Source organism: Phascolarctos cinereus, unplaced genomic scaffold (assembly GCF_003287225.1).
Source record: "Phascolarctos cinereus isolate Bilbo 61053 unplaced genomic scaffold, phaCin_HiC Scaffold_7;HRSCAF=346, whole genome shotgun sequence".
Lineage (NCBI taxonomy): Eukaryota > Metazoa > Chordata > Mammalia > Diprotodontia > Phascolarctidae > Phascolarctos > Phascolarctos cinereus.
Window position 1 is genome coordinate 113,496,913 of NW_027556180.1, and position 19,652 is coordinate 113,516,564.

At 34.9% G+C, this 19,652-nt stretch overlaps 1 protein-coding gene and 1 pseudogene across 1 annotated transcript in view; both read right to left on the reverse strand.

The window, feature by feature from the left end:
- Nucleotides 1-19,652, reverse strand: part of KLHL1 (kelch like family member 1) — a 535,364-nt gene that overhangs the window by 29,637 nt on the left and 486,075 nt on the right. Inside the window, exon 9 of the mRNA XM_020992473.1 lies at nt 1,310-1,522. Within this exon, the coding sequence (XP_020848132.1) occupies nt 1,310-1,522 (213 nt within the window). The remainder of the gene's footprint in view (nt 1-1,309; nt 1,523-19,652) is intronic.
- LOC144454820 (translationally-controlled tumor protein homolog) lies at nt 15,236-19,303 on the reverse strand (annotated as a pseudogene).

Below are 19,652 nucleotides of genomic sequence, written 5' to 3' on the forward strand. Positions count from 1 at the left end.
CATCAAACTCTAATAATTTTATTTTCTGAGTAACAATGAGAGTCATAACTAGAAATTCTGCAAATAGTTTAAAGGAGGTATGGAAAAACACAGGAAGAAACCTTGGACATTGTAAAATGATGCCTTATGGGAACAAAAAATGCAGGATACTATTCTCATGAGTGGAAATATTTGTTTGCTGTTGAAAAAGCCACTTCTGGGCAAGAGACTAGGACTTGGTAGAACTGAGCAGGAGCTCATCCAGGGCACAGCCACAAATGCATTGCCTCATAGCTTTCCCCTATTATAAATAAGCATACTTGGTAACTAGATGTTAAATGCATTTCTTTCTACTTACCAAAGGCATACAATCTGTTTAAATTTTGACACCTTAGGACAAAGTCTCAGTAGCCTCACCCTACTCACAGCTCTGGTCTCATGTCAGGGAGAGGATCGTAACCCCTTCCCATATGCACATTCACTTACCACTCCTTGCTCCTGTGTGCAACCTAAGACTTTCATGTGACACATATGTTTTAGGAATAAAATTGTATTACAGCGCAGATAACACCAATTTAAGAGGTTTCTGAGAAGTACGGATGAACTTGCAGCTAGAGTGATTCTTTTTCCAACTTCTTAAGGAACTATTTATTCAGGAGAAAAAGGAAAAAAATATATACTGTAGAAGAGTATCCTATCACTCAGCCATAATATGTTCTCACTCAAACAGAATAATTAATTCTGACTGTTAGGAAAATAGTCTTGGAACTACATAAAGCTATAGGAGACTAGAACAAAGAAAGTAACAACAACTAGCATTTCTGTGACACTTAAAGTTTCCATAACATTTTAGAGTTATAGTGTCCAATGTATATAAACATACAGCATCAAAAGCAAAAAAAAAAAAAGGAAAACAATTTAAAATAACAAATCAATGTACATCTAACTAGTTCAACAATTGTTTTAAAAATGCTTGGCTTTAATCCTTTAAAATGAATTTAATCAACGAAAAACTACATTCTATACTTTAGATTAATTTTATATTATTATGTAATATCATTTTTGGTCACAGTATTTATGCCATAGAGATTTCAAGTCCCACTAAATAATAAAGCCTTACCTGATTATGGTAATATGAATAATCAATTTTGCATATTAAAAAAAAACTTTGTCTAAACTAAGTACACTGGGGCCTTAAGTGAAATATTTATATTTGGTTACATGAGAAATAATAATACTTTGGGACTTTGTTGTTTTTCAGATCTGAAGTAGCATTAATTAATTTTCCATTTCACTTTGTGCCACATATAACAGTCTTTTTAAATCATACCTTTCCACATAGTCTAACAGACGAGAACAGTGATTTGAAGCCGGTGCATCATGGCCTCCTACTGCATAAAGAAAACCATCACAGGTGGCCACTCCTACTCCTCCTCTTCTTTTACACATTGGTGCACACATGTTCCATTTGTTGGTGTGAGGGTCATAGTATTCCATGGAACTCAAACAAGAGCTACCATCACGGCCTCCAACTGAATATAACCTAAAATACAAAAATAGGAAACACGTTTTAGACATGTGGAGATTTGATGTAGGCTGGGTGGGAAGGAAAATACACATAAGTGTAGTTGTTTTCAATCTGTTAAAAACTGCTCTTCAGTAGCATATTCATTCATTAAAGAAGCATTTATTAAAAAAAATACTAAGTTCAAGGTAATGCGATAAATACAGGTAAATTGAAAGATAAAGAAAACAGGGGAAGCTAGGTGGCTAAGGGCATAGAGCTCTAGGCTTGGAGTCAGGAGGAGCTGAGTTCAAATCTGGCCTCAGCCACTTGATACTTACTAGCTATGTAACCCTGGGCAGGTCACTTAACCCCAATTGCCTCACCAAAAAGCAAAAAAAAAAAAAGGCTCTTTTCTGCCAAATGGACTAATAAATTCTTTCTAAAAGGAAAAAAAAAATAAAGAAAACATTCAAAAATTAAGAAAAAATAATTATAAGCTCCTCCTTCAATGAGGGCAAACTTTCTAAGCTCATTGAAAGTTAAAAAAAAATCCCTTGTTTTTAGGAGGAAATGTTTTGCAGATTGATAAAGATATCTTACATTCTCACCAGGACTTTGAATAATAGTTTTGGTAAAGCCTCAAATGAAAAATTGAGTTTTATCAAGAAAAAAAAATATATTTTCCTAATGTTCACTACTCGATCTTTGGTATTTTATTGCAAATTATAAGCCTTTCTATGTAATAATGCAAAACAACTGTTTTCCTTTTTAGATTGATTTCTCTGTTATTCTAACTTTAAGAAGCCTATACTTCACTGTAGAAAATGAATAGTTATCACTTTATTCATTTTTAAAATTTATTTATTATTTTTAGTTTTCAACATTCACTTCCATAAGCTTTTGAGTTTTAAATTTTCTCCCCTTTCCTTACTCCTTCCCTCCCCAAGACGGCATGCATTCTGATATGGGCTCTACAATCACTTAATTTAAGATGGTCTTTTAAAGATCTTTTCCCTCCTAAGAATTAACACAGCTATATTGCAGCAATATTTTGTCAATTCTTAATATTTTTCTTCTTTAACACACTTTCCTTTGTTTTTTGCTGTAATCAATCCTGTTTCATTGCAGGCTTGAATGATTCTTGAAATGCTTGATTTCCCCAAACCCACAATTACTGCAATATCTCTAATAGTAATTGAATTATGAACTTTAAGGGCTATAACTTTGGTGCATTTCCTTAGAGTAATATCCATATTTAAAAACCAAAGATTTTAAAATACAACAAAAGAGAGCAATGAAGTGTGTGTGTGTGTGTGTGTGTGTGTGTGTGTGTGTGTGTGTACAATACATAGCAGGAAATCTAGTACTCAAGTGAAAAAGTGAGGAAACCATTGCAATTTGATTTCATATAGTTATGTTCAGATGTCTTGAGTCAGTATGGTGTCATTAGAAGTATATACCCAAGGTAATTACTATCACAAAATGTAATCCTATCAAAAGTATTGATTGTCTTAAGTAATTTACATGCCACTGTAAAGATTTTAACATAGTAAACTCTGATTGACCATTGCTACAGCAGTGGAAATGAGAGCACTATTTTTTTAAACAACGGTGATTTCTATTATCTTTCTCACTATCCCAAAATATACCCTAAAGAAATAAGTAAAGACATAAAACTAAATACAACAAGAATAGGAACATATATGCCTTTATATATATGTACATGTATATATTTATGCATTATATGTATATTTATATATGGGTGTATATGTTTATATATTCGTGCATATGTATATATGTATGTAGGTATATGTGTGTGTGTGTGTGTGTGTGTGTGTGTGTGTGTGTGTGCGCGCGTGCACGCACACATCTAAGAGATTATATAGGCAAATGGATAAGAAGCTGGTTACAAAGATACAAAGACTGGAAGAGTGGCTGTTTCAGATTCAGATTCTTTTGAATTAAGTTCTAAAATGTCTCTAAATACACTTCATCCAAGAATTAATCAGAAAATATAGTACCTAAAAGGAGAGTGTATGAAAATGCACTCCTGAGCAGACACATTTCAAAATAGAAATGGTTAAGAAAATGGTATAATTGGCAAGTAGTAAATGGTATTATTGTCAAAAGTAGAGTCAGCATTCCACTACTTTTCTCTACAGAAATAGAATATTTTAGGATCAGGAGTCAGAACTGCAAAATAGCTCAGTTTAGTGAAAGTCTAGATTTTGGAGGACAACAAGAAGTTAGGGCAGTGAGGACAATTATTTTTCTCCTAAAGATTTTCCAAACCAGTTGTCAGTAGTTATAACCAAGTCATTAAAGTGTGGCATGAAGCTTTTCTTCAAAATTTCTATTTTTTCTACCAGGTGAAAGAAGTGTCATTGACAGTATCACCATTTCCTTCCTCACATACTAATCTGTTTTTTTTTTTTAGTTAAGTGAGTTTCATTGAAATCCTCATTACTTTCCAAAATGGAGAATCACTTGTAGTCTTTTTGTTTCTTCTCCCCTTAAAATGTATTATTTCCAGAAAGTTATCATATTTTAAAAATGTTGTTGCTGAAACTGTTAAAAGATTTCCTTGTGCTAATTATTTTATATAAAATATAAGAAAATGCTAAAATAGCCTATTGAAAATTATCCTAATGATGGAAATAGGGATCATTTTGTCTAGTGAATTGCAATCAGTTTGCTAATGTTGACCTCATACCTACTTTGTCATTGTTTTATAATGTACACTAAAGTGTGGCATGTCCAAATTAAAGGGACTAAATATTAGGTCCATGCTATTCACTATGGGTCATCTATGACTGGGATGTAGAGCAGGGAATCAGGAACAGAAGTACCACAGATCCTGCAACTTACATCATTAAAATGACTGTGAATAAATTAGAACAAGTGAATATAATGGACCAAGCCCATTTCAGCCAATTATCTAGCTAATTATAGGTAGTCAGTGTCTTATTCCTCCCACTCTTCTCCACTAGTAGAATATTTTGCTTAATTTGTTTGCATGATAACCTTATGTCAGTATTCTCCCTAGATAGACAATTACATAAACCATTTTTCCTAAGACCATTAAATCACTCAGGTCTGCCTTATGAATCTATTCTGTGAGAACCTTTAAAAAAATATTGATCAACTATAGTTCACATATGAAAAGTATTGTTCCAAATGTTTTTAATATTTCTCAAGATAAAAATATTTGTAATTGTCCTTAGTGTTAACTTTCCATACATATTGCTCATTAAGTTGGTTTCTAACTAGTTGTCTTCCTTTGAACGCAGTCAAGTTAACCAATAGGAACATTATAAAGTCTAAGAATTTGACAATTTAGGCTACAAAAGCTCCTAGCAATGAAACAATTATTCACATGGAAGCTTTTTTCACTCCATGAATTCTGACCTGGATTTATTTCCATGTTTCATTAAAATTGAAGATGTGCTGGATATCAACATCAAGGAAGTACAATATAATCTCTAGATCTTCAATAAATCCATAAGTTTTGAGTTAAGTGAGGTAACTGAAGTTCCCCATGTCATATTAATTTTCTTTTCTATTTACTAAAGGGAGTAGGGATTTTCAAACATTTTGCAATATTTATTCATAAATAAGTTATAATGACCTATGAAGAGCTCATCAGTAGTTTGGCTGTAAAGTAATGACTTGATCAAAGAAACTCAAATATCACTTTTCAAGCCAAAAAGGAGCTGTTATCTGTGTCAATGGAAGAACATAAGGCAATATTTTACAATGGATCCTTAAAGACTTGAATTAAGTAACAATGATAAACTATGCTACCAGTTTAATCCAAGACCAACAATTCAAGTGAGTAAATTTCTTCAGTATTCAAGGACCCATAGTTTCATTGGGATTGACATTCTCCTTACCAATGCAAAAAGGTATTCCAATATATCTTTTCCCAGTTTTTCCTCTACTACTCTTACTTGCTTCACAAAATCCTTTTTGAGCTGTTCTGTGGCCTGGGAATTACTCATATTTTTCTTGGAGGCTTTGGATGTAGGCAAAGAAGACTTTGTTGTCTTCTTCTGGTTGTATGTTTTGATCTTCTTCATCACCAAAGTAAGATTCTATGGTCTGAATTTTTTTTATGCTGTTTGCTCATGTTCCTAGCCAATTACTTGACTATTAAAGTCTTTGTTAATGTGGGGGGCCTGCTTCCAGTGTGGATAATGTACTGTCCCAAGCTTCAGGAGTTTTTGTGCAGGTGTTTTCAGAGATACTTCTAGGTACCGGTAAGTTTTCAGTTCTTCCAAAGTGGTATGATCAAAGGCGAGGTGCTTACTCCATTCCTGGCCTGTGCTGTGGTCTATGAGTGACCATAAGAACTCTTTTCTGGCTTGGAACTGTGAGAAGATTCCCTCTCCACTGGTTGCCACAAGCTCCACCAAGCTCTCCTAAGGATTGCCCCAAGACCGCCACCCAGGACTGCAACTCAGAACCAAGAATGGACAAATCAAGAGAAGATCCTGCCTCAGCACTGGCAAGGAGATCCCTGCAATCTCCTTCTGATCAGCTACTCAATTCCCCCCCTCCGACTGTAGGCCAAGATCTCTGGAAACAGCTGCCAAACCAGGTCTGTGCCAGGACTGAGGCTGGCTTAACCTCCTCTCTCACTGAGGTTTGACAGAGGTTGACCTTTCCTACTGACTGTCTATGTTTTCTTTGGTGTTTGTGGGTTAGAAGTCTGGCCCAGCTCCCCTTGATCCAGTCCCCTGAGGTCTGCTCCAGGTTTGCTGAAGACCTGTTTTTACCTGCACAGCACACACTGACCTGCGCTCCTCTCCTAGCCTGCCACAACAGATCTTCCCAATCAATCATCCAGGTTGTTTTGGGCTGGAAATTTGTCTCATTCTGTCTTTTTGTGGGTTCTGCTGCTCCAGAACTTGTTTAGGGCCATTTTTTGCAGGAATTTGGAGGGGTTTGGGGGAGAGCTCAAGCAAGTCACTGCTTTTACTCTGCCATCTTGGCTGTGCCCCATTCCAATATATCTTGATCCATGATCTTCATGGTTTGCTTTAGCCAAGCTTTTGGTGATGGGATATTAACTAGGCCTATGGTTTTTGCTGGTATAGAGAACTTCTAAGTGAAGAAGCTTCCTTTACCAACATAGGTTTGCACTGTCTAGGCAACTTTAAGCTCTTGAAAATGGCTTAGGGATATAAGAGTCTTTGACTTGCCCAGGGATCAAAGGTCAAACTTGAATCCAGATTTTTCTGACTCCAGGGTCATTTCTCTATCAACCAATAATACTGCTTCCTCTTTTTAGGTGACATACATCTGCAAACCTAGATAACTATATCTTTGGATTATGGCACATTGTTCAAGTGTTTCCATCTTAATGGAATCTTCCAGAACACCAATAACACAGTCTTCAACAACTCAAGGTCACCTCAATGGCAGTATAAAGCAACTGTACAGGACTTTAGGGAAAGGACCACCAAATTATCTGATCCAAACTAATACTGAGACCATTCCCCCATCCTTTTTTTTTTATTATTCCCTTTATGTTGGCCAAAGACAATATGGCAATATATTATGCATGTGCATATATCCATGCAAAGTCATTACTAGCAATTCTGTTGAAGGGGACAGACATTAGTCAACAAACAAGCATTTATTGAGTACCCATGTGTCTTAGATACTGTGACAGATATTAATAATTTCAAAAAAATAATCTCTGCCCAAAAGGAGTTTATATTCTGTGGTGGTCATGGCAGAGATAGTGGTAGGACATAACATATAAAATAGAGAATTTTGTGAAGTAAATATAATGTAATTCTGGGGAACACTAATAGCTGGGAATCAGGAAAAGAAGAATTTGGAAACATAGTTTAAATACCTCAGGATATAAGGCCCCATATGAGGAAAGACCATATGTTGCTCTCTCAAATGAATGGAGGACTAGAATATCATAAAGTTGTTATGGAGGAAGAAACAGTGAAAGCCAGGCCTAAGGAAGACTTCCATTGGGTATCATGGAAAAGAAACATGCAATCTGGCAGGTTCCTAATGTGACTAATTATTCTGGATAACTGGGTGTTAAATTCTATTGTTTCCATTTGTGGAATGAACACAAGTTCTCTCAATTCCTTTTAACTTTTGATTGGTAACTCTGCCCTAGTTATCAATCTCATATATATGCAAATATTAATTCAAACACACACACACACACACACACACACACACACACACAATGCTTAAATGCCCTGTGCTGGTCACTAAGGATACAAAGATAAATATTATGCCATCTCTACCCCCTTTTGTTGTTTTTGTTCGGTTGTTTTTCAGTTGTGTCCAACTTTTCATGACTCCGTTTGTGGGTTTTTTTTTTTTCTTGGCAAAGATACTGGAGTGGTTTGCCACTTCTTTTTACAGCTGATTTTACAGATGAAGAAATGGAAGCAAACAGGGTTAAGTGACTTTAAGTGTCTGAGTCCAAATTTGAACTCAGGTCTTTCTGACTCTAGGCCCAGTCTTCTATTCATTGAGTCACCTCACTGACCTTCTCTGCTCTTTAGAAGTATATATTCTAAGCTAGATTTTTCCCTATTTGATGACTGGAAATTATCTGTGTAATGCATAGTGCCTAAGTGACCTGGAAAAAAAAAGATTATATTCCAGTATAGAATGGCCTAGCAAGTGGAAAAGAATCTTAGGTTATGATTATAAAATATAGTATCAAAATTAACAATAACAACCACAACCCCTTTCCCTTAGCCCATTAGTGTCTCCTTATTGGGAGAGATTAATGCCCTGCCCTGCAAAAGAGATGGGGTGGCAGTGGCAAGAGGTGAGAGCTTCAGTTCTCAGCCAATCCCCATGTGGGGAGTGATCATTCAGGTGTTCTTGGCTTCCAACTTTGAAAAAAAAGAAGGAAAATATTAACCTCCTGAAAGACATGAGAGAAGTTGGCAGCTTCCATCATATCCCTATTTTCAGCTTGGTACTATAGAGACTTTGGGAAATTTCCATTTGGGTAAGATCTAGGACACTTTTTCTTGGTTGAGCTGAGTTATCAAGCCCCCAGTGGGAACACCTCTTCATTCTACATTTTCTGGTATATATTATTGTGGATGTGAAACTTTCCTGATTTCTGTTTTGCTACTATTTGATAAATGGCCTTTTTTTTCTATTTGCTGTATGTATTAATTATGGGAGGTAGGAAAGGTGTCAAGTCTTGGATACAGAGTTTGGGATCCTCTCCCTCACTAGAAATGGCAGTTTAGATGAACACAATCTGAAGTTAGATGGAACACAATCATATCCTGGAGACTAAAAATATTCAAGGGAATAGAGGTATACTTCTAGCCCAATACTCCCTTTTTCTGAGGAAAGCAGAGTTGCTTCTTGGCCCAACTTCCTGCTTTCTTCTCCTGCTAGGAATAAAAGTCTCCCTTGGAAAAGGGTAGGGAGAGAATAGTCTAGAGATATCTATACTGCCTCCTTCAAGCCACACACAATGACAGGTCCCTTACAACATGTGAAACACTTTCTACATGTGGAGTTCATCACTGTCTTCATTACACAACTATTGAACCATACTAGTAATTTTTATTTGCAATAAAAGTGTTTCTGCCATAGTTTCCTTTACAATTATATTGATTATCTTTTAGCCTATACTGTATAACTAGCCATATTTTTAGTCAATGAAGATAAACTTCTATCTAATGAGCTCTCCTTTATAAAGTACAGCTACATTAGTAAAGAGTTGAGACAATTATCCATATTTGCTTAAATACTTTTTCCCCTTTGGAAGAAAATGGCAAATTGGATAGGATGCGACAATGATGTTAATGATGTGGTACATGTGAGCACAGGGGTACTGTGTTGCAAAAAAGCATCTCAGCATGAGAGTGAAGATATTTTTTGCCCCCTGCATAAAACCATGGAAAGCATTACTGAATTGATTTAGATCAGCCTGCTCTTGCCTCCTTAGAAAGAGTAGAGTCGCAATCAAGTTATTAATATAAAAACAGTTTATTACATAGGTGCACTCTTAAATAAATAGAATAAAACCTTGCTCATGTGGACTAATTGAGTGAAAAGCAGTTTCAGTTAAAGTCCCACAGTGTTAATAGCTGGAAGGCACCTAATTGAGTTGGAAGCCCCTTTACAGATGAAGCCAAGAAAGAGAGGTCCCAAATACCATTAGTCCTAGAGTAAAATTATAAGTTATTTGGGAGGAAAAAAAGCAATTTTATCATTCTCAGGTATATACCACAGCTAGAATTAGAATACCAAGAAATCACAGATATTGGTGCTTCTAATGTGCTTAAGGACAGTCAAAACAATTTACTATGAGTAATATTTTTTTGGAATATATTACAACATAGTTTCTACTAAATTTTCTTGAATAAGATGAGAGGCCCTTTGAGTATAAAGCAGTGGTAACTATTTTAATGATAAAAAATATAGTTATTAACCATTTTCCCATTTAATGGAATGCGAGTGATTTAGAAACAGGAAAAGAGAAGGGATTAAGCATTTATACGGTGTCTACTATGTGTCAGGCACTGTGCTAAGTGCTGTATAAATATTATCTCATTTGATCTTGACAACTTGAAGTAGGTGATGTTATTATTTCTATTTTATAGATAAAAAAACTATGGCAGAGATAGGAGACTTGCTCAAGGTTCCACACTTAGTAAGTGTATGAAGTTGAACTCAAGTCTTCCTGACTCCAGGTCCAGTGCTCTATGCACTGGCCCACCATCCAACTTAACTTCATAAGTAAAGAAAAATATGTATGCTTGGGAACAGTGCATTTTCAATTACAATAATTACTAAGCACTCACATGTGATGTGAGGTTATAAAAATATATCTAATTTACATATTTTAAGTCAATTAATCAAATAACAAGGGTTTATTAAGTGTCAACTATATGCTAGCTATTGAAATTAGTGAGGTTAGAGTCAAAAGTGGAAGTTTTTAATCAAGAAATTAATAATTCCATCTAGAAAAAATTAGCATGTATACATGTTAAGTATATTTAAAATATCTACAAAGGATGTCCCGAAAGATTTAGTGCAGTTTTAAGCTATTAGAGTTAAAGTTTTTGGAATACCTTTTAGAAGGCACTTTTGGTAAAGGGGAGGGAGGTACTATCAGATAAGGGGATCAGGAAATACTCCGTGTAGAAAATGGGACTTGATTCAACTAATGAAGAAAACTGGGACTTCAGGTGGCATTTAGACATTGAAATTTTAAAGCCTAATATCTCTGAGGCAGAACAATAAGTTTCGGCAACTAGATATTTCTGCTTCATTAGATCTTCCCACTCCAGAGGAGTGGGGAGGGGGAGAAGTCTGTTAGTGTACAAATACTCAATAATTTTTTGGTGAAAAAATCAAAGTTAAATGTATGAAATGTTTAAGAAGATGGATCAATGGCAGTACTGACATATCAATGCATCTCAGTAGCCTGTAATACATAAATTGCGTTTTTAGTTCAGCTATACAATTTCTGGGGCAGCTAGTTAGCATAGTGGAGAGTGCTGGGCCTAGAATTGGGAAGACTTGAGATCAAATCTAACCTTAGGTACTTAGAACCTGTATGACCCTTGGCAAGTCACTTAACAATTTTCACCTCAGTTTCCTCAAGTGCAAAATGAACTGGAGAAGGAAATGGCAAATCACTCCAGCAACTTTGCCAAGAAAACCCCAAATGGGGTGGCAAAGAGTTGGACACCACTGTAATGACTGAACAACATGAGATTGCTACCAAATCATTAACTTAAAAATTTATGGTTAGAAATAGTTAGAATACAATGGTTGATACTGAAATCCCATGCTCAACTCATTGGCTTCCAGTGGCCCCTAATATAAAATATAATATTCTTACCATGACATTTTAAGTCTTTTGTAATGTAGCCCTAACTAATATTGTCTAGCTTATTTCACATTATTCTTTTTTACACACTATATGTCCTGCCAAACTGGCATATTTGCTCTTCCTTAATAAACTTAGCCTTACATTTTTCAACACTGTGCCTTTGCATAGGCTATCCTCCATGTTTGGAATGATCTCTCTTGTCATCCCCATGTTTTAAAATCCCTTCAAGGCTTAGCTTCTGTACTACCTTCTAGAGAAATCTTACCAGAATTTCTTAACTGTTAGGGCCTCTCCCTCCTCCTGAATTTTAGCATGTTCACATTTATCTGTTTTCAGGCTAAATTCCACTAGAATATAATGTTTTGCAGGGAGAAACTTTTTCTTTTCATTTTGTATTTGTGTACCTAGCACTTGATAAGATACCTTACACATAGTAATCACAAAAATAAGTTCTTGTCAAATGGGATGGAGTAGAATCTTTGAGGAATAGGATGATCCACAGAGACAAACTTGTCAGAAAAGAGAAGCTTTCTCTTTTGATTGCAAAAACAACAAAAAAACTAAGCAAATGTAAAGTATTTTTTATAATTTTGGATAACATCTTTCTAAAATGTATTAGATATTCTTCTTTTCTTATTTAAACAGCATTTGAAACACTTTTTTTGATATCTCAAGATCAACAGTATAAAAATCCCCTGCATGGTGTCATTGTGGGATATGATTGAGATGGGTAGGGTTATGTTCCTCTACAAGATCTGACTCCACACTTCTATGCTTTTTGAAATCTTGGTTCTGCTCCTGACAGTCTTCAAATTGCCAGCTTTTTGATGAGATGTGTAAGATTAGCAGAATATTTTTGCCACACTATTTCTTAACCTTTGGTCTTTAGTGGGATGGAAAGAGATACAAGGATTTGTTAGAATTGATTCTATAATACAAGTAGATATATTCTATTGAAGCTCTGAGGCACTCTGATGAATGAAGTGCAAGAATATTAGTGAATTGCCTTTTGGCTATTCTGAGACTTTTTCTCCTTATTTCTTGGCTGTGCTCCATTTGGTTTAGGTTGCCAGATAAGTAAGTGACCTCCAGATACCTGATTTTGTCTGGCATTTTACAGTTTTCAAAGTGCTTTAATATCCATTATCTCACTGGAGTCTTATAAGAATCTCATGAGGCAGACAGAGCTATTATTCCAATTTACAAATGGGGAATCTGGAATTTAAAGAAGTTAAGTGATTTTTCCCAAGGTCACATAGAGAGTAAATGGTAAAGCTGGGACTAGAATCAATGTCTTTGATGCATAGTTCAGAGATTTTTCCTCTATCTTATGCTGCTACAAGCATTGTACTTTCTAAATATTTCTAAAATTGCCTTTTTTACCACCAGTTTAATAAAAGAATTTGCTCTTCAAGTAATACAAATATTACATAGCATTCTCATGAGTATATATTTTAGTTTTAAAATAGCTATATAAATAAAATTAAAGAAAAACATATAAATTCATTACTTTATCTTTAACCTTCATTAAAACTTCGCATCTATGTTTTACAACCTACCTTGAAAGGTCACTATAATATTTAGGATGTTAATGGAATCTAGGGAAACTAGGGGAAAGAATAAAAGCTAGTACTATTATCTTTATTTCAAAGCTTCAATGACTTCCAGGTTATAGTTTAATGTTATTTTAAATCCAAATTATAATTCAATTGTTTACTGAAATTAATAAAATAGAAAAGCAATACATTGGCATGGAATAGTAATCACTTTTGAATGGAAGACATCAAGCATGGCTAAGTGCATTTTCTCTTTTTGATGCATGAGCATTATCTACATTAAGTGTCTATTCAAAGAAATGAAAATATGACTTTAATTTTCTCGTTCTCTGAAAAGAACTTGCACATTACATTCGTAATCATCCATCGCATTACCAAAAAAGCATTTTATATAAGAATAAAAGTATTTTTATTTGTTTTGAGATTTATTCAAATAAAGCAAATGCATTTTCATAATGCAACAGAAAAGATAAAGAGATGTAGACTGTCATCTATATAGATTATATCTTTTTGAATATTCCAAATCATTTTGGAAATGAAACAGTCTGCACTAAAAAATATTAAGCCAAGATTTAAAATAGGGCTGTCTTTTAGGGCATAATTAAGTCTAGAGCATTAATTGAAGTAATCAATTATTTTGCAAACTGTTTGTAGTTTTGCTAGTGTTACGGGGATATTGATTCCCTACTATTAATACAAGACATACAACTATCATTCCAGTCTTCTGTATCTTGAAAATATCTTCTTGACACTATTTTAAATATATTACGTTTGCTAGATACTGTCTCTACTGATATGTCAGCCCTTTTTAAAAAATTTGTAAGCTGTATGGTTTTTAGATGAAAAAAAGTTCAATAATATGGGACAGGATGACATAATCAAAAGAGCAGTGAGCTTGAAATCAGTAGATTTATAGATCATAGTTATAGGGTTATAGATCATAGTTCTAGGAAAGGACCTCATAAGCCACCTTTTCCAACTCTATCATTTTAGAATTGAGAAATCTGAGGCCCAGTAACAGTGATTTGTCCAAGGTAACATGTAGCAAGTGTCAGAGATGAGATTTGGGCCTAGGCCCTCTGATTTCACTACAACTGAGTTCTAGCTTTAGCACTTGATAGTGGCTTGATCTTGGGCAAATCATTTAAATTCTTTGCCTCTCAACTGACTCACAGACATGAATATTTAAAGGATCTGTGCTGGAAATTCGAGTGTGGTAACTACCTCTACCGTGTCAAATAACAATATATCTATAACTTACGCTATTAGATATGTCCTAGGAAGTGGCGTAGGGTGCTGAGCATTTGTGACTTGCTCATGGAAATCTCCTTTTATGGCAACCATTGCTGTCTGGGCCACGTTGGTCACATTGCTTCTTCCTCTCTGGTACACTCACTAAGGTCTTCCTGTGGGGGAGGTGGATCTAAGGCAGTGAAAGTTGTTGCTAAAGAAGGCCAATAATATCTACATTATAATGGGAAGGCCCATCCAGTAAGAAGTGTCTAGCTTTCCTCTTATATAGTCAGTCTCACACAGGCAACTAAAACAATTATAAGGAGGAAACTTGGGGAAAATGAAGATGAAATGTTTTACTGATCCTTTGGTTGTCTCAAGTTTCCATGTATCAGTATAAGAAGAATTATTAGTAAGACACTTTGGGAAGTAGTTCACTGGCACCTTAATAGGCCTTTTTAATAATCAGGGCAAACAAGTCTATTACGACTTAGCTTGTCAGTCCACATGGTGCCCTGTAGCTTTTTATAGAAAGGCAGCCTGACATACAGTAGAAAGCGTTTTGCATTTGGAGTTAGAAGATGTGGGTTCAAAGGCTCTGCTATTTATTAGCTGTGTGACCTTTCTCAAGTCCCTTGACCTCTCAGTTTCTGATTCTATAAAATGAGGGAGAGGTTGTACTCGGTCACCTCCAAGGAACTTTCTGATCTAAAACTAGTATCTTTTGATTGTGTTTAATATATGTGGATAACCAGTAACTGAAATAATCATGACTAAATAATCAGAATCAGTTATAAAACTACCACTGGCAAACCACAGCAAATGGCTATGATCTATTATATATTGTCTGAAACTTGAAGATGATGCCAATAAATTACAGTCTAAAATCTGAAACAAAATTAAGAAAAGCAGTCTTTTGACCCGCAAACCCAGAAATGTCCTTTTCTTTCTTTTTTTTTGGGGGGGTGTGGTTAAATGTATTTTATTTTAGACAACCTACATGACATGTTTTTAAAAACAATGACTTCATTCCAAATAAATCAAGGTTAAAAATAAATGAAATTAAAAAAAAATAAAGCTCAAAGTCCAAATTTGTCTAGGTCATGGTACTGTGTAGATGACAAAAAGCAGCAGCTAGTTATGGTGACTGGTGATTCAAAGTAATCAGTTTAATTTGTTAACATTTCTCCATTTCTAAACCATCCATAAAGAAAATCATATCTGCATGCTTGTTTTCACCTATGAAGAACCAGTGTTATTAAAATTAGCAAAGATGCAGTTTGATTTGTTCTGCAGCTCCCCTCATAAAAGGCTTTACTGTTTCTGGCTTGTGTTCTTCAAGTCTGCCTTTGATTGTATTCATGTAGTCTTTGATGTACTTTTTGTAGGATTCTTTTGTGAAACTAGTTTCTTGCAGATGATGGTTTATTACTATGTTAACTCCACTGATTTCAGGGGCATTTGTTCCTTCACCCTCAGGAGGCATTTCCACTAATGAGTGAATCATCAATGGTGCCCTCTGTCCTACCGAACATCTTCCCCTCCACCTCCAGGCACAGCCCGTTCACGATCACCAGGATCCTGTAAATGTCGGAGAACATCTCATCCTGCCTGATGAGGTCCCAATAGATGATCAGAGCTGCTGAAGGAGGGAGGCGGCTGCGGCGGGGCTAGCACTGGAGGGGCCGGAGCTGGGCGTGAGCAAGATGCAGCCTGCGCATAGCTTGGCGGAAAAGGGAAATGTCTTTTTCTTGAATATTCCTAAATTCTCTCCCTTTTTCAGTCTCTAAAAGATGCCTTCTTGTCCAGGCAACAGCCATAGAAAAAACTAAACTAGTGACTTCTCAAATGCTAGCTCAGTGGCTAGCCGTGGTGAATTACAGCCGCACAGGCTTTTGTTGTCTGATTAACAAACTTCTTAATCACTGTAACTCGTATAACTTATTACAAATAAAACTTCCCATGCCTACTGCACATGCCCAGTTATGCCAGTTGTAGCATTGTGTTTTCTTTAGTAGCAATCAAAGGAACAAATGAAAGAAAATAGACAAGGAGACCTTCCACTAAACAATAAGAAAAGTAGGACAGTGGGAGGATTTTGGAGGAAAGTGTTATATTTTTCTTTGATTATGACTCTTCAAAAATATTAAGAACTATGCTAAGGCTTTCATATTCTTTTTGTATTCATTTCCCCTTTTTAATGTTCCTTTCCAGTTCCATAAGAATTTATTTCCAACAAAGACGTTGAGCTTATCTACAAGGGACAAACTGTATCCTCTAAAAATGGTTAGTGTAGTTTAATAGACGGAGATCTGGCCTCAAAATCAGAAAGACCTGAGTTCAAGTTTCACCTTTGACATAGACTGATTTTGTGTTCCTGGTCAAGTAATTCAACCTGTTAGGGCCCCAGGCATATCTCTTAAGACTGAGATGCAGAACAATTGTAAATCCACTGTAGACTGAGTGTGTTCCCTCAACATCAATTCCTTACACTGATGAATTCAAAGGTCCAAACAAAAGCATTTTTTGTTTTGTCTTTATGGAACTGGGAAGTCTATGTCAAACTTGAAGAAAATATTTTCAGAAGTTGTTTTCCTTGTTTTTTTTTTTATATTGACTATTTAAATAACATCAACAATGGATTTATAGGGTTGTAATACCTTGAACTTACGTACTGTAGATACCATCAAAAATTCAATTCACTGCTTCAATCATAAATCAGAGAATGATTAATAAGGGAGTTCTTTTATAATTAATTCAAACTCTAAAGCAGCATCTCCTGATTTAACTAGTTTCAACTGAGAAAAAATATTCTTAGGAAAAAATGTAAGATAAAAAGTGAAAGAAGAAGATAACATACACAGAGGTGAAAAACAGTTCAGAAAACATCACATCTGCATAGGTGGAAATAAAAATCCAGTGGATGCTGCAAGGTGATACTGAAACAATTTTCTGCTATGGAAGTAGAGTAAAAGATTACTTAGTAGTGAAGATACTTCTGAGGCTTCACAGGGAGCTAGAACTTAACATAAAGAATCACATAATTATACCACAGTTGAGATAATCTTAACTTACCCAAAGTTGTGATATAAAAATAAAAGAGATACTAAGACTGAAAGAACAAAAAATAAAATGTGATCTGAGAGAGGAAAAAAAACCTAAATACTTTCCATTACTCATGGCTCTTTAAAATTATTAATGGACTGCAACATTTGCTATAAGTAACAGTATTGAATGAAACTATTGTATAACAGACTAACGACTGAATAACCAATAAAGAAAATAGATTTATCATCTTGTATTCTTATCAATTTTTGAGTTCAGACTTTTTCATTAAAAACCTGCATGTTCAAAATGCTAGTTTACATGGTGACATGTCTAATTATTAATGAAAAAAGAATTCAGGAAAAATGTCTGTGGCATGTTCAAGCATTTACTAGAAGAAATGTACATACATTTTCTTTTGCAACTGTTATGCAATTTCATATAAACATTTATTAAATAGTATGTAAATTCAAGGTAATACAACCTATAAATCCATTGTTAATGTTCTTTAATCAATATAAAACAAACATTAAAAAAACTATCAATGTTTGAAATATAATGGATTTTGTAATTCCACGATTTAGCAAGTTATTCAAATCTACCTCTTATTACCTTTGTACATTAGCCTCAATGCAAATTAAACATCTACAACACTTCCCCTTCTCTAAAGTCTCATAATTCCTACTCTGATCAACCCTAATCCTTTACTTTCTTCCTTATGTTCTCCATATACTTTCTTCCTTATAGTATGTTACTGAACTTAGCCAGTATTCATTTCAAGTCCTGTCTTTAATAGTGAACCATTATGACCCACCACTTGAATATTTTAAAAGTTACTCTTTTAGAATCCTTTGCCCCACTGACCTGCCATTCCTGACCTGCTAAATGTCATCCTTTGGTAAAACCCATCACTTGATTCTTCTTTTCATGCTACAAGGATGCTAACCTTCCCTGGAGATAACCACAAAATGAAGTTGACTTCACCCTATTTAGATTCCTGACAGAAAATCTCAGCTGAGTTATTACCGATGCATGCTAATCTTTACACTTTGCCCTGTTGACTCAAGTCTCTTTCCCCATACTGACTGTTCAGACATCTTTTTCTGTTCTTTTCTTCTGTGACCAGAATTGAGAGAGAAGGTCAAAATGCTGAGAACTCATGAGAAACAAAAGAGAGGACCAACATAGAATGGCTTTAATCTTTTCAGTGAAGTACTAGAGGAGATCCTAGGTCTTATTTTCTTTCTGAATAAGATCAATCCTGGATGCCTTTGATATCACCTGAAATCAGCCATCTCTTCTAATAACCTGTTCTACTAGTTTTTTTGGGTTTTTTTGAGTATTAATTCCGTTTTATTTTTTTAATCAGCAAAATTCTGCCTTCTCTCCCTTTTCCTTAAATGAAAAGGAAAAATTAAAAATGAAAGGAAATAAAAGCACTATTGCAAACATGGGGCAGTCAAATAAAACAAATGTCCACATTGGCTATGTCCAAAAGGAACATCACACATATACATATATGAATATATACACATATGCATACATACATATTACATATATAATTTTAAAGAAAAATGTGCAACTTGTATTTTGCAGAATTAAGACAGAACTCAAGACAGTAAAATAAGTGGTCAATACATGCAAACACAATAGCTAGTTAGAGCTATATCTATTTATGTATCTATATCTATCTACCTATATCTATCATCTATCCATCCATCCATCTATCTATCTGTTTATATGTATTTTTCCAGCATCACAAACAATATGAGCCAACAATATTTAAACACAATTCTGGCTGTATTCAGAATATTTGCTTCTATATACACTTTTTAAAAATTAAATACACACTGAACCATATTTCTTGTTAAGTAGATACAAAGAAAAATGATGTAAAGCTGAAAGATTTCTTTTAAACCATAGCATTTAAGTTGAATAGTTACCATTTCCAATGAATCAAGTTTTTATTAACCCTGCAGAAAACCCTTCTTTACCAATTTCTTCTCTTTTTTTGCCTGTCTTTGCTGTAAAACATTTTGATATTCTCCATTTTCATGTCCTTACAAGGGAATGAGTTTGGGTAGAGGACAGGGCTCCCTGAAAGTACTGTACATCTGCTTGCATTACATTTTATATTACATATATATGCCTTATTCTAGTCTCTTACTTTTTCATTAGGAAGTGGATAGCATGTGTCATCATTAATCCTCTGGAATTGTGATTAGTTATTATACTAAGCAGAAGTCTTAGGTCCTGTTCCCATCCCTTTTCATTCTTCTTTTAAGATCATTAAGATAGAACCACTCTCAGGTTATCTGTCTAATTGGTTTTGTTGAATCGTTCATTTGTGTCTAACTCAAAACCTGGTGGACCACATCACACCACTACTCTCCATGGGGTTTTCTTGGCAAAGATAATGGAGTTGTTTGCCATTTCCTTCTCCAGGGGATTAAGGCAAACAGTGGTTAAGTAA